This window comes from Callithrix jacchus, chromosome X (assembly GCF_049354715.1).
Source record: "Callithrix jacchus isolate 240 chromosome X, calJac240_pri, whole genome shotgun sequence".
Classification (NCBI taxonomy): domain Eukaryota; kingdom Metazoa; phylum Chordata; class Mammalia; order Primates; family Cebidae; genus Callithrix; species Callithrix jacchus.
This window is the reverse complement of record NC_133524.1, coordinates 131,693,048-131,708,728: the sequence shown is the minus strand read 5'-3', so window position 1 is coordinate 131,708,728 and position 15,681 is coordinate 131,693,048. Positions and strand designations below refer to the sequence as shown.

General features: G+C 42.7%; 1 protein-coding gene across 1 annotated transcript; it reads right to left on the bottom strand.

The window, feature by feature from the left end:
• Window positions 1–2,566: 2,566 nt before the first annotated feature.
• On the bottom strand, window positions 2,567–15,608 carry LOC144581214 (uncharacterized). The gene is made up of 21 exons (XM_078364150.1): window positions 15,434–15,608; window positions 15,044–15,184; window positions 14,279–14,413; window positions 13,883–14,023; window positions 13,105–13,245; window positions 12,715–12,855; window positions 12,324–12,464; window positions 11,940–12,080; window positions 11,550–11,690; window positions 10,784–10,918; window positions 10,388–10,528; window positions 8,469–8,603; window positions 8,073–8,213; window positions 7,684–7,824; window positions 7,300–7,440; window positions 6,133–6,273; window positions 4,989–5,129; window positions 4,603–4,743; window positions 3,984–4,118; window positions 3,530–3,623; window positions 2,567–3,145 (listed from the first exon to the last, which is right to left on the bottom strand). The coding sequence occupies exons 1-21, from the start codon at window positions 15,474–15,476 to the stop codon at window positions 3,094–3,096; spliced, it is 2,703 nt and encodes a 900-aa protein (XP_078220276.1). The 5' UTR covers window positions 15,477–15,608; the 3' UTR covers window positions 2,567–3,093.
• Window positions 15,609–15,681: the final 73 nt, after the last annotated feature.

The following is a 15,681-nucleotide window of genomic DNA, read 5'->3' as shown; positions in this document are numbered from 1 at the left end:
CTGCTTTATCCTCAAAGAGGGCCTGCTGTGTCACATCCTTCTTGTGCTTTGACTCTCTTAGCTCTTCTTCTGCTCCTGTGTGATGAAAATGCTCTACTTTTCAAGGATTCCGCTGCCAGGTCTGGCCCAGCCACACCACACTCATGTCTCAAGGTTAACTGACTTGACCCCTTAATTCTCCGGCAAAATCCCACCATAGCAGTATTAGGATTAGTGCTTGATTGAGTATCCGGGAGATGGGAATCTGGGGAATCAGACTACAGCTGTCTCAGTCAGCTCCAGCTGCTATCACAGAATACCACAGACTGGGTGGCTTCATCACCAGGCATTTCTTTCTCATAGTTCTGGAGGTTAGAAGTCCAAGATCAGGATGCCAGCGTGCTCAAATTCTGGTGGGGGTCCTCTTCCTGGCTTGTAGTCAGCCACTTTGCTATATCCTTACATTTTGAAGAGGCATGGAAGAACAAATTCTCTTTTCTCTAATTAGAAGGGCGTTAATCTCATCATAGGGACCCAACCATCATGACCACATCTAAACCTAATGACCTCCCAAACAGTCTACCTCCAAATATCATCCCATTGGGATTTAGGGTTTCATCGTATGAATTCTCAGAGGTCACACATATTCAGTCCGTTCATTATGCCTGCCAACCACGCAAGCCAGAAGTGGGCAGCAGCATTACGACAGGACCAACTGGGATAGCCCTGAAGGACAGTAGAGAAGGGAAATCCTCCCAGAGGAAAGAACTTTGAGCATTGCTCCTGTGTGGAGGAGAGATGGCCAGACTTTTAAGTGTGTATCCTTGTACAGGCTGTGTCTCATTTATTGGCCGAATGATTAGGGACTTTGAGGACACATGATTGAAAATCTGTGACAAGGAGGTCTGGGGAAAAATATGTGGACAGACCTGTCCGAGTGGACTTTCAATGTGAAGATATTTGAGTCTCATGAGAGTTCTCACCAAAGGGTAACCTCAGCAGAGCAGAAGTTTAATAATCTGAAGGATAAGGTACCTATTATCTAAATATTAATCAGCCTCTCTCCCCAACACTTGTGTCACAGCCTCATGAGCTCACAAAGTGGCCAAAGTGACAGGGATAGAGATTATGCTTCAGAGGCATGGACTTCCACTCACCAAGGCCAACCTGGCTACAGTCGATAGAGACATCAGACAGCCAAGGGTCCCTGGCTAAACTCCACTTTCAAGCCTAAAACGGCCTGAAGGTTGAAAAACCAGACTGCTGGTCTTGAATGAAACCCACAACCCAGAAAAAGGATTGTCACTGTTTGCTTGCCCTTTCCCAACTGAGTCTTTCTCATTAATGCTGCCGGGTACCCGGGGGAAGAGGGTAGAGCCATGGGAAAGTTGTGTCTCGTGCAGGAGTGGCAATGGGGAGCCTGGTCTCTTCGGTTTCTGTGTGATGGCACAGAAACAATCTGGGAGGTGGGGGCCTGTTAGCAGGATTCCCTCTCGCTTTGCTGAGAGTTCTTTCCTCCCTAATTTTCCTTTTCAACCGACACATTCCCCTCCTCACCCTGTAATGTGTGCGTGAACTTAATCTTTCCTGGTCATGTGACAAGAACTCAGTTTCAGCTGAACTAAGGAACAAAATTCTGTAACATAGTCATTGCTGAGTGTACAATCTGCCAGAAACAGAGAGCAACACTGAGTCTCTTATATGGCAACTGTCTCCAGGGTGATCAGCTAGCTACCAGATGGCAGGTGCTTACATTGGACCACTTTCAATATAGAAGGGACAGGGCTGTGTTCTTACTCAAATAGACACGTATACTGACTATGGATCTTCATTTCCACCCACAGTAATTTGAGAAAATCAACATTTGTGCAGTTAGAAAAAACGCCTTATTTACCACCAGGGTATTCCACACAAGGCACTCACAGATAATAAAGTGTAGCGATGGGCCCACCCTCATAGGAATTCACTGGTCTTAATATTTATATTCTCTTATCCTCTATCAGGTTTTATTTTAAGGTGGTATTGGCTTACCCACATTGGCCTTGACCTCCAAGTCAGGCTCCCGAGCTGTCCCACATTATCTGAAGATGACTGGATCAACAGAACTGTGCAATGGACTTGTGGAACTCAGTTATAGTGCAAGCTAGGTGGCAATGTCTTGCAGATCTGAGAAATCACTTAGGAAGCAGTGTTTGCTGTATATTTGCATCCAACACAGTTTGCTTTCTTTCCCATAGTCAGGATTCTTGGTCCTAGATTCAAGGGGTATAACTGGGGGTGTCTCTACTCATACTCTATACCCCAGTGACCCACTAGCAAAAACGTTTCCTATTCTCCTGACGTTAGGCTCTGCTGAACTAGAAGTCTTATTTCCAAAGGAAGAAATGCTTTCACCAAGGGACACAACAGTGATTCCATTGAAAAGACATTCATACTGCCAGCTGGCCCTTTTGGTCTCTTCATCACTTTCCATCTAGAGGCAAAGGAGGGGGTCATCCACTGGCTTGGGATGATGAACCTGACGATCAAAGGGGGATTAGTTGCACTACACCAGGAGCTAAAAAGGAGTATGTCTGCTGTGTCTAGAGAGCTTCTTAGTCCTCCCATGTTTTCTGATTACACTTAATGGAAAAGTACAGCAACCCAATCCAGGCAGGTATCTAATGGTCCTTCAGACTGTTCAGTGATGAAGGTTTGAGTCATCCTGCCAGGTCAAGCACCATGACCAGATGACATACTATCTCAGGGCAAAGGGAATGAAAAATGGGTAGTGAACGAAGGCAGTTATAAATACCGGCTACAACTATGCAGAAACCATGACCGTAATACTAAATACATTGGTGATTTATCAACTCGTATCCCTCCTCAGGTGGAAGAATAAACCAACAAACAAACCACAAAAGTCTAGCTTTTACTAACAGAAATTTACTAAATTTCAAAAGCTCCATCTTTTCTTAGCTTCAGGAAGGGAATTTTCTTCACTTCAAAATTACAGGAAGCTTCAGCAATGACGTACACCACTTTACAGCACATATCCTTGTTTCTCCTTGGTATTTGCATTAACACAATTATTTTTTCTCATGTGCTTAACTTTGCTGAGATGGCAGTGGGAATCTACTCTTTTAGCACCTTCTTGAGTTGCTGAATTAAGGCAAAATTTTTAAGCCTGAAATGAAAGAGGTATTCCATTAACCAGAGGATACCCACGGCATCTGTGATATGTAAGAGGTAGTAGTGGATACAAAACAGACTTTACAATGTACATGCAGATAGAAAATGCATGCTCATGGAAAATACAAACTAGAAAAAGACCAAGTGAGTCACCTGAGGGCCCACACCCACTCCCAGATTATCATAAATTTGGAAGGCTCCATGGCATTGGAAAAAGGGGTTAGAATAAGAAAATATCAACCTAAATGCTTGGGGAAATAGCATGAACTATGACTGAGGGCCAGGGATTAGGAAGAACAAGGCATGATTTCTTCCTGCTCCTGTCCCAAACTGGGCACAAGTGCTTAAAACAATAGAAGAGTTTCCTTTTGGCACCCACCTTGCTGCTTCCTTAATGGCAAATTTAACAAGTTGTTTCTTGACTTCCATAGATCCTTGTACTTCATCAAGCAAAATGAAAATTCTTTCATAATCTGAAGGTATTAAAAAGTTAGTATTTCTAAAATTATGAAAATGAAATATACTTCAATCTCATTGCATCCACTACCGCAGTATACATTTTTTATGGGCTACAATGTTACACAGCGTTTGTGTTTTGGATGCTTAAATCACATCAGTATATTACTAAGGAAACTATTGTGAACACTAACAAAGAAAAACACCTAAGCAGATGTATTTGAAATTTTCAGTGAAATTAAATAGAAGCCCTGCTAAATTACAGACAGATCCAATTTAGCCAAACAATGAGCTCAAGGGGCAGCATAATTGTGTTCTAAATCATCGAATGGGAGACTTCTCAGGCTTTCATTGATAGACATTCTTGCACTACTTACTTCGCCCACACCTTCGAACTTCTTTCATCAATTGATGTTTTATATCATCATTAACTTTCTTTGCCATAGCAGGAGATATTCGTGCTGTATTTGGCACAGTTTCCACCGGAGACCTTGCTGTGACTTGTGAATCACCTGCAGAGACACGGTAGTTTTGGGCTCCTACCACAAATTCGTTACTATCAGGTTTGTAAAGCAGCTTATCTTTGCTGAGACTAGTGCAGTTGTAAGACAAAGAATCTAATGTGTTGGGTTGCATACAATCTCCTGTCATATTTATAAGCTCTGGGGGAGCAGAATCTGACAGGAAGCCATCAGGTGGGGTCTGACCATTTTCTATCTCCTTCTGGATATCATGAATGACAGTAGCATCTGGAATCCAAATGGAAAAATTGAGCTGCGAGGTAAGTGCATTATGTCACTCCCACAGGTATATCCCTCGGAGGCTCAGTTTCGAGGAAGTTATGTCAGAAAGCAGGAGGATATACAAGGTGGCGATGCCAGACCCCTCGGACTGAGCTCAAAAAAGACAATACAACAAAACCACCTGCTTCCCTGCTGGACACTATGCATGCATACAGAAACCAAGTAGGACAGTACAACCAATACACAAACATACACAGATCCCTGCTACTCCTGGATGAAGCACCAGCTCCTGACAGATTACTACGCCCTGGTGGAACCGCTGATGAGGAGTTATCAGGTGCTTGTTGGCCATTATTCGTCTTCTTCTCATGGACATTGTGAGAGACGGTGGCATCTGGAAAAAAAATGAAGAGGCCGAGCTGTGAGGTTAAGTGCATAATGAGAGCCCCACAGGTATATCCCGCTCATGCTCAGTTTCTAGAAAATTATCCCATAAAGCATGAGTATATACCAGGTGGCAACCAGAGAACCCTGAAATTGAGGCAAGAAAAGATAATACAACAAAACCACCTTCTTCCCTTGATGACACTATGCCCGCATATGGAAATCAAGTAGGACACAACTTATAAGGAAACATACACAGATCCCTGGTACTCATGGCTAGGATGCTAGCCCCTGTCATATTAGGAAGTCCTGATGGAAGAGTTGACAAGAAGTTTTGAGTTGCTGGTTGGCCGTTTTTTATCTTCTCTTTATGGACATTGTGAGTGATGGAAGCATCTGGAAATCAAGTGAGGAGGAGGAGGTGTGAGGTACGTGCATTATGTGAAGCCCCGGGTATATTCCACTGAGGCTAAGTTTCAAGGAAATTATGCCATAAAGCAGGAGATGATGTGCCAGGTGACGATCTGAAAACCCTCAAACTAAGCTAACAAAAGATAATACAACAAAACCACCTTCTTCTCTTTATGACACTATGCATTCATATGGAAACCAAGTAGGAAGTACAACTAGTAAACAGATCCCTCGTAGTCTTGGCTATGATACCAGCTCCTGCCAAATTATTAAGCCCTGGTGTAACAGTGGGCAGGAAGTTATCAGGTGCTAGTTGGCTGTTTTTTATCTTCTTTTCACCGACATTGTGAGTGATGGTAGCATGTGGAAACCAAATGAGTTGTGAGAAAAATACATGATGTCAACCCTACGGGTATATTCCCGATGCTCAGTTTCTAGGAAATCATTGCATAAAGCAGGAGGACAGGCCAGGCGGTGTTCTGAAAACCCTAAATTCAGGTCACAAAAGATAATACAACAAAATTGCCTCCTCCCTTTCATGACACCATGCATGCATGTGGAAACCAAGGAGGACAATCCAACTTATAAGCTAACATATACAGATCATTGCTACTCATGGCTGGAATACCAGCTTTTGCCATGTTAATAAGCCCTGGTGGAACAGCTGACAAAATGTTATCAGGTGCTTGTTGGCCATTTTCCATCTTCTCTTCACGGACATTATGAGTGACAGTAGCAACTGGAAACCGAGAGAAGACGTCAAGCTGTGAGGTCAGTGCATTACAACAACCCTGCAGGTATATCCCTCTGATGCTCAGTTTTTAGAACATGATCTCATTAAGCAGAAGGATATACCAGGTGGCTATCTGAGACCTCCCAAAATGAGCTCACAAAAGATAATATAATAAAACGACCTTGTTTGATGTATGACCCTGCATGATTATGGAAACCAAGTAGGAAACCAAGCAGAAACAACCAGGAAACATACACTGAGCCCTTGTACTCATGGGTGGAGTACCAGCTCCTGATACATTAATAAGCCCTGGTGTAATGGATGACAAGAAGTTCTCAGGTGCTCTTTGACCATTGTTCATCTTCTCTCCATGGACATTGTGAGTGACTGCAGCATCTGGAAACCAAATGAAGAGGTTGAGCTGTAAGGTAAGTGTATTATGGTAACCCTACAGGTATATCCCTCTGACGCTCAGTTTCTAGGAAAATATTTCATGCAGCAGGAGAGGATATGCTGGGTGGCGATCTGAGAACACTCAAATTGAGCTCACGAAAGAAGGTACAACTGAACAACCTCCTTCCCTTGATGACACTATGCATACATATGAAAACCAAGTGAGACATTCCAACTTATAAACAAACATACACAGATCCTTGGTACTCATGGCTAGAATACCAGCTGCTGCCATGTGAATACACCCTGGTGGAAAAGTTAACAAGATGTTACTAAATTGCAGTTGGGCATTTTCCATCCTCTCCTCACGGATGTTGTGAGGCGTGGTAGCATCTGGAAGCAAAATGACCAGGTCAAGCTGTGAAATAAATGCCTTATTTAAACACACAGGTATACTCTTATGATGCAGAGCTTCTAATAAATTATTGCATGGAGCAGGAGGACACGACGGCAGTGTTCTGAGACCCCTCAAATTGCACTTAAGGAAGAGAATACAACAAAACCACTTTCTCCCATTTATGACACTATGAGCATATACTGAAATCAAATAGGAAAATCCAACTAATAAGAGAAGATACACAGTTGTATGGTACTCGTGGCCAGAAGAGCAGCTCCTGCCATACTAGTAAGCCCTGAAGGAACATTTGACTATATTTTATGCGGTTGCGGATTTGCCATTTTCCATCCTCTCCTCATGGACATTGAGATTGACTATAGCATCTGAAAACCAAATGAAGAGGTTGAGCTGTGAGGTAAGTGCATTATTTCAACCCCACAGGTACATCCCTCTGATGCTGACTTTCTAGGAAATTATCAAAGAGAGCAGGGGTGGATATGACAAGTTGCCCTCTGATGCCCTTCATATTGAGGCTAGGAAAGTATATACAACAAAATTACCCTCTACCATTCATGAAATTATGCCTGCTTAGGGAAAGCGAGTAGGACAGCACAACTAAGAAGCAGACATACACAGATCTCTGGTCCTCCTGGATGAAATTCCAGCTGCTGCCATATTACCAAGCCCTGGTGGAGCAGTTGACAAGACGTTATCAGGTACCGGTTGGCTGTTACTTCTCTTCTCTTCACGGACGCTCTGCGTGACTGCAGCATCTGGAAACCAAATGAAATGGTTGAGCTGTGAGTTACTTGCATTATGTAAACCACACAGACATAGCCATCAAATGCTCAGCATCTAGGAAATTATCACTTGGAGAAGGATATAGCAGGTAGCAATCTGAGAACCCTAAAATTGAGGCCAGGAAAGATAGTGCAACAACACTAGATTCTTTCCTCATGACACTGTGCATGCATATAGAAACCAAGTAGGACACTATATCGAGTGAAGAAACATACACGGATCCCTGGTACTCATGGATGAAAAACCAGTTGCTCCCATATTAATAAGTGCTGGGGGAATAGTTGAGAAGATATTATTGGGTTCTGCTTCAGCATTTTTAATCATCTCCCCATGGACGTTGTGAGTGATGGTAGAATCTGGAAAGACAATGAAGACGTTAAGTGTTGATTTAAGCGCATTATGTCAGCCCACAGGTGTATCCCCCTGATGATCAGTTTCTAGGAAACTATTTCAAAAAGCTAGAGACAATATGCCAGATGGGCATCTGAAAACACTCAAATGTGCTCACGAAATATAATACAACAAAATCACCTTCTCCCTTTCAGGACACTAGGCATGCCTATGAAAACCAAGTAGGATAGTCCAAATGAATAAGCAAACATACACTGATCCCTGGTGCTCATGGCTGGGAGACCAGCTGTTGCCAAATAAGGAGGTCCTTGGAGAACAGTTGACAAGACGTTATTAGGTGTTGGTTGCTTGTTTTCCATGTTCTCTTTGTGGACATTTTGAGTGATGGTAGCATCTGAAAACCAAATGAAGAGGTTGAGCTGTGATGAAAGTGCATTATGTCAACCGCACAGGTATATCCCTCTGATCCTCAGTTTCTAGAAAACTATCAAAGAAATCAGGGTAGTATATGCCACGTGGCTATCTGATACCCCTCAAATTAATGCTAGGAAACTATATACAACAAAATTAACTTGTAGCATTCATCAAACTATGCCTCCTTAGGGAAATCAAGTAGGACAGTACAACTAAGAAGCAGATATACACAGACCTCCAGTCCTCCTGGATGAAATTCCAGCTGCTGTCATATTACCAAGACCTGGTGGAGCAGCTGACAACACGTTGTCAGGTGCTAGTTGGATGTTATTTATCTTTACTTCACGGATATTGTGAGTGACTGCAGCATCTGGAAACCAACAGAAATGGCTGGGCTGTGAGGTAAGTGCATCCTGTGAACGTCACAGGCATATCCCTCTGATGCTCAGTATCTAGGACATTATCTCATAAAGAAGAAGGACATACCAAGTAGCAGTCTGAGAAGCTTAAGATTGAGGCCACGAGGCAAAACTATCCAGGACATAGGAGTAGGCAAGGACTTTATGAACAAAACACCAAAAGCATGGGCAACAAAAGACAAAATAGACAAATGGGACCTAATGAAACTCCACAGCTTCTGCACGGCAAAAGAAACAGTCACTAGAGTGGATCGGCAACCAACAGAATGGGAAAATATTTTCGCAGTCTACCCATCTGACAAAGGGCTGATATCCAGAATTTACAAAGAACTCAAACGGATTTACAGGAAAAAAACAAACAAGCCCATTCAAAAGTGGGCAAAGGATATGAACAGACACTTTACGAAAGAAGACATATATGAGGCCAACAATCATATGAAAAAATGCTCATCGTCACTGGTCATCAGAGAGATGCAAATCAAAACCACATTGAGATACCATCTCACGCCAGTTAGAATGGCGATCATTAAAAAATCTGGAGACAACAGATGCTGGAGAGGATGTGAAGAAAAAAGAACACTTTTACACTGTTGGTGGGAGTGTAAATTAGTTCAACCATTGTGGAAGACAGTGTGGCGATTCCTTAAGGTCTTAGAAATCGAAATTCCATTTGACCCAGCAATCCCATTACTGGGTATATATCCAACAGACTATAAATCGTTCTACTATAAGGACATATGTACACGAATGTTCATTGCAGCACTGTTTACATTAGCAAAGACCTGGAATCAACCAAAATGCCCATTGATAATAGACTGGATTGGGAAAATGTGGCACATATACACCGTGGAATATTATGCAGCAAACAGAAATGATGAGTTTGTATCGTTTGTAGGTACATGGATGAATCTGGGGAACGTCATCCTCAGCAAACTGACACAAGAACAGAAAATGAAACACCGCATATTCTCACTCATAGGCGCGTGATGAAAAATGAGAACACATGGACACAGAAAGGGGAGTACTAAACACTGGGGTCTATTGGGAGGAAAAGGGGAGGGCCAGTGGGAGGGGGAGGTGGGGAGGGATAGCCTGGGGAGAAATGCCAAATGTGGGTGAAGGGGAGAAGGAAAGAAAAGCACACTGCCATGTGTGTTCCTACTGCCATGTGTGTTCCTACGCAACTGTCTTCCATGCTCTGCTCATGTACCCCAAAACCTAAAAACCAATGAAAAATTTAAAAAAAAAAGAAAAGATAGTACAAAAAAACTACATTCTTCCCTCATGACACTATGCACGCATATGGAAACCTAGTAGAATTGTAAACCAATTGCACAAAGGTACACTGATCCCTGGTGCTCATGGATGACACAACAGCTGCTGCCATATTAATAAGTGCTGGGGAACTAGCTGGGAAGCTTTTATCGGGTACTGCTTGGGCATTTTTAATCTTCTCCTCATGGACATTGTGAGTGATGGTAGAATCTGGAAATGAAATCAGGAGGTTCAGTCTTGCGTGATGTGTACTATGTCAACTCTACAGGTACATCCTCCTGATACTCAGTTTCTAGAAAACGATTTCAAAAGGCTGAAGAGGATATGCCAGATGGCGATCTGAGAACACTCAAATGCAGCTCACTGAAGATAATACTATAAAATCACCTTCTCCCGTTCAGGACACTAGGCATGCCTATGAAAACTAAGTAGGATAGTCCAAATGAATAAGCAAACATACACTGATCCCTGGTGCTCATCGCTGGGAGACCAGCTGTTGCCAAATAAGGAAGTCCTTGGAGAACAGTTGACAAGATGTTATTAAGTGTTGGTTGGTTATTTTCCATCTTCTCTTTGCGGACATTTTGAATGACGGTAGCATCTGAAAACCAAACGATGAGGTTGAGCTGTGAGGTAAGTACATTATGTCAACCACAGAGGTATGTCCGTCTGATCCTCAGTTTCTAGGAAATTATCAAAGACAGCAGGGTTGCATATGCCATATGGCTATCTGATACCCCTCAAATTGACGCTAGGAACATGTGTATGACAAAATTCACCTGTAGCATACATCGATCTATGCATCCTTAGGGAAATCGAGTCGGACAGTACAACTAAGAAGCAGATCTACACAGACCTGTGGTTCTCGTGGATGACATTCCAGCCGCTGCCACATTACCAAGACCTGGTGGAGCAGCTGACAAGACGTTGTCAGGTGCTAGTTGGCCGTTATTTATCTTCGCTTCACAGACATTGTGAGTGACTGCACCATCTGAAAACCAACAGAAATGGCTGGGCTGTGAGGTAAGTGCATTATGTCAACCACAGCATACCCCTCTGATGCTCAGTATCCAGAAAATTATCTCATAAAGAAGGACATACCAAATAGCAGTCCGAGGACCTTAAGATTGAGGCAAGGAAAGATAGTACAATAAAACTACATTCTTCCCTCATGACACTATGCACGCATATGGAAACCTAGTAGGATAGTAAACCAATTGCACACAGGTACACTGATCCCTGTTGCTCATGGATGACACAACAGCTGCTGCCATATTAATAAGTGCTAGGGGACTAGCTGGGAAGATTTTATCGGGTACTGCTTGGGCATTTTTAATCTTCTTCTCACAGACACTGTGAGTGATCGTAGCATTTGGAAATGAAAAGAAGGGGTTCAGTGTTGAGGTATGTGCATTATGTTAACCCCACAGGTATATCCTCCTAATGCTCACTTTCTAGAAAACTATTTCATAAAGCCAGAGAGGATATGCCAGATGGCAATCTGAGAACACTCAAATGCAGCTCACGAAAGACAATACAACAAAATCACCTTCTCCCATTCAGGACACTAAGCATGCCTATGAAAACCAAGTAGGATAGTCCAAATGAATAAGCAAACATACACTGATCCCTGGTGCTCATGACTGGGAGACCAGCTGTTGGCAAATAAGGAAGTCCTTGGAGAACAGATGACAAGACTTTATTAAGTGTTGGTTGGTTATTTTCCATCTTCTCTTTGCAGACATTTTGAATGATGGTAGCATCTGAAAACCAAATGAAGAGGTTGAGCTGTAAGGTAAGTACATTATGTCAACCCCAGAGTTATATCCCTCTGATCCTCAGTTTCTAGGAAATTATCAAAGAAACCAGGGTAGGATATGCCACGTGGCTCTCTGATAACCCTCAAATTGATGCTAGGAAACTATATCCAACAAAATTAACTTGTAGCATTCATCAAACAATGCCTCCTTAGGGAATCCAAGTACGATGGTTCAACTAAGAAGCAGACATACATAGATCTCTGGTCCTCGTGGATGAAATTCCAGCTGCTGCCATATTACCAAGCCCTGGTGGAGCAGTTGACAATATGCTATCAGGTGCTAGTTGGCCATTATTTATCTTTGCTTCATAGACGTTGTGAGTGATCGCAGCATCTGGAAACCAAATGAAGTGGTTGAGCTGTGTGTTTCATGCATTATGTCAACTGCACAGGCATACGCCTCTGATATTCAGTATCGAGGAAATTAACTCATAAAGAAGGACATACCAAGGAACAGTCTGAGAACCGTAAAGTTGAGGCCAGTAAAGATAGTACAACAACACTGTATTCTTCCCTCATGACACTACACATGCATATAGAAATCAAGTAGGACAGTACGCCAAGTGAGCTAACTTACACTGATCCCTGGTACTCATGGACGAAACACCCGCTGCTGCCATATTAATATGTGCTGGTGGAATAGCTGAGAAAACCTTACTGGGTGCCGTTTGCGCATTTTTAATCTTCTCCTCACAGACATTGTGAGTGATTGTAGAATCTGGAAATGAAATCAGGATGTTCAGTTTTGAGTTATGTGTACTATGTCAACTCTACAGGTATATCCTCCTGATACTCAGTTTCTAGAAAACTATTTCATAAAGCTGAAGAGGATACGCCAGGTGGCGATCTGAGAACACTCAAATGCAGCTCACAGAATATAATACAACAAAATCACCTTCTCCCGTTCAGGACACTAGGCATGCCTATGAAAACCAAGTAGCATAGTCCAAATGAATAAGCAAACATACACTGATCCCTGGTGCTCATGGCTGGGAGACCAGCCGTTGCCAAATAAGGAAGTCCTTGGAGAACAGTTGACAAGACATTATTAGGTGTTGGTTGGTTATTTACCATCTTATCTTTGAGGACATTTTGAGTGATGGTAGCATCTGAAAACCGAATGAAGAGGTTGAGCTGTAAGGTAAGTACATTATGTCAACCCCAGATTTATATCCCTCTCATATTCAGTTTCTAGGAAATTATCAAGGAAACCAGGTTAGGATATGCGACGTGGCTATCTCATACCCCACAAATTGATGCTAGGAAACTATATTCAAGAAAATTAATTTGCAGCCTTCATCAATCAATGCCTCCTTAGGGAAACCACGTAGGACAGTCCAACTAAGAAGCAGACATACATAGATCTCTGCTCCTCGTGGATGAAATTCCAGCAGCTGCCAAATTACCAAGCCCTGGTGGAGCAGTTGACAAGATGTTATCAGGTGCTACTTGACCATTATTTATCTTCGCTTCACGGACGTTGTGAGTAACCGCAGCATCTGGAAACCAAATGAAGTGGTTGAGCTGTGCGTTATGTGCATTATGGCAACCGCACAGGCATACCCCTCTGATGTTCAGTATCGAGGAAATTATCTCATAAAGAAGAAGGACATACTAAGTAGCAGTCTGAGAACCGTAAATTTGAGGCCAATAAAGATAGTACAACAACACTGTATTCTTCCCTCACGACACTACGCATACATATAGAAATCAAGTAGGACAGTACGCCAAGTGAGCTAAATTACACTGATCCCTGGTACTCATAAAAGAAACACCCACTGCTGCCATATTAATACGTGCTGGTGGAATGGCTGAGAAACCATTATTGGGTGCTGTTTGTGCATTTTTAATCTTCTCCTCACAAACATTGTGAGTGATGGTAGAATTTGGAAATGAAATCAGGAGGTTCAGTTTTGAGTTATGTGTACTACGTCAAATCTACAGGCATATCCTCCTGATACTCAGTTTCGAGAGAACTATTTCATAAAGCTGAAGAGGATATGCCAGATGGCGATCTGAGAACACTCAAATGCAGCTCACAGAATATAATACAACAAAATCACCTTCTCCCATTCAGGACACTAGGCATGCCTATGAAAACCAAGTAGGATAGTCCAAATGAATAAGCAAACATACACTGATCCCTGGTGCTCAAGGCTGGGAGACCAGCTGTTGCCAAATAAGGAAGTCCTTGGAGAACAGTTGACAAGACGTTATTAGGTGTTGGTTGGTTATTTTCCATCTTCTCTTTGCGGACGTTTTGAGTGATGGTAGCATCTGAAACCCAAATGAAGAGGTTGAGCTTTAAGGTAAGTACATTATGTCAACCCTAGATGTATATCCCTCTCATCCTCAGTTTCTCGGAAATTATCAAAGACAGGAGTTGTGGATATGCCCTGGGACTATCTGATACCCCTCAAATTGATGCTAGGAAGGTGTATACAACAAAATTAACTTGTAGCATTCATCGATCTATGTCTCCATAGGGAAATCAAGTAGGGTGGTAAGACAAAGCAGCAGACCGACACAGACCTGTGGTCCACGTGGATGAAATTCCAGCTGCTGCCATATTACCAAGACCTGGTGGAGCAGCTGACAAGACGTTGTCAGGTGCTAGTTGGCTGTTATTCATCTTGGCTTCACGGACATTGTGAGTGACTGCAGCATCTGGAAACGAACAGAAATGGCTGGGCTGTGAGGTAAGTGCATTATGTCAACAACAGCATACCCCTCTGATGCTCAGTATCCAGGAAACTATCTCATAAAGAAGAAGGACATACCAAGTAGCACTCTGAGAACCTTAAGATTAAGGCCAGGAAAGATAGTACAACAAAACTACATTCTTCTCTCATGACACTATGCACGCATATGGAAACCTAGTAGGTTAGTAAACCAATTGCACACAGGTACACTGATCTCTGTTGCTCATGGATGACACAACAGCTGCTGCCATATTAATAAGTGCTGGGGAACTAGCTGGGAAGGTTTTATCGGGTACTGCTTGGGCATTTTTAATCTTCTCACAGACATTGTGAGAGATCATACCATCTGGAAATTAAATGAAGGGGTTCAGTTCTGAGTTACGTACATTATGTTAACCCACAGGTATATCCTCCTGATGCTCACTTTATAGAAAACTATTTCAGAAAGCCAGAGAGGATATGCCAGGTGGCGATCTGAGAACACTCAAATGCAGCTCACGAAAGACAATACAACAAAATCACCCTCTCCCATTCAGGACACTAGGCATGCCTATGAAAACCAGGCAGGATAGTCCAAATGAATAAGCAAACATACACTGATCCCTGGTGCTCATGGCTGGGAGACCAGCTGTTGCCAAATAAGGAAGTCCTTGAAGAACAGTTGACAAGATATTATTAGGTGTTGGTTGGTTATTTTCCATCTTCTCTTTGCAGACATTTTGAATGCTGGTAGCATCTGAAAACCAAATGAAGAGGCTGAGCTGTGATGGAAGTGCAGTGTGTCAACCCCAGATGTATATCCCTCTGATCCTCACTTTCTAGGAAATTATCAAAGAATCCATGGGTTGATATGCCACGTGGCTCTCTGATACCCCTCAAATTGATGCTAGGAAACTATATCCAACAAAATTAACTTGTAGCATTCATCAAACCATGCCTCCTTAGGGAAACCAAGTAGGACGGTACAACTAAGAAGCAGACATACACAGATCTCTGGTCCTCATAGATGAAAGTCCAGCTGCTGCCATATTACCAAGACCTGGTGGAGCAGTTGACAAGAGGTTATCAGGTGCTGATTGGCCGTTATTTATCTTCTCTTCAAGGATTTTGTGAGTGACTGCAGCATCTGGAAACCAAATGAAGTGGTTGAGCTGTGTGATTCATGCATTATGTCAACCGCACAGGCATACCCCTCGGATGCTCAGTATCGAGGAAATTACCTCATAAAAAAGA

Excerpts from the sequence above, each read along its gene's own strand:
- LOC144581214 (XM_078364150.1), bottom strand. The coding sequence starts at position 15,476 with ATGGCAGCAGCTGGACTTTCATCTATGAGGACCAGAGATCTGT. Across the intron at positions 12,856-13,104 it reads CACGAGGAGCAGAGATCTAT|ATGCTACCATCACTCAAAAT; the intron begins GTATGTCTGCTT and ends TTCGGTTTTCAG. Across the intron at positions 3,624-3,983 it reads AGTTCGAAGGTGTGGGCGAA|ATTATGAAAGAATTTTCATT; the intron begins GTAAGTAGTGCA and ends TAATACCTTCAG.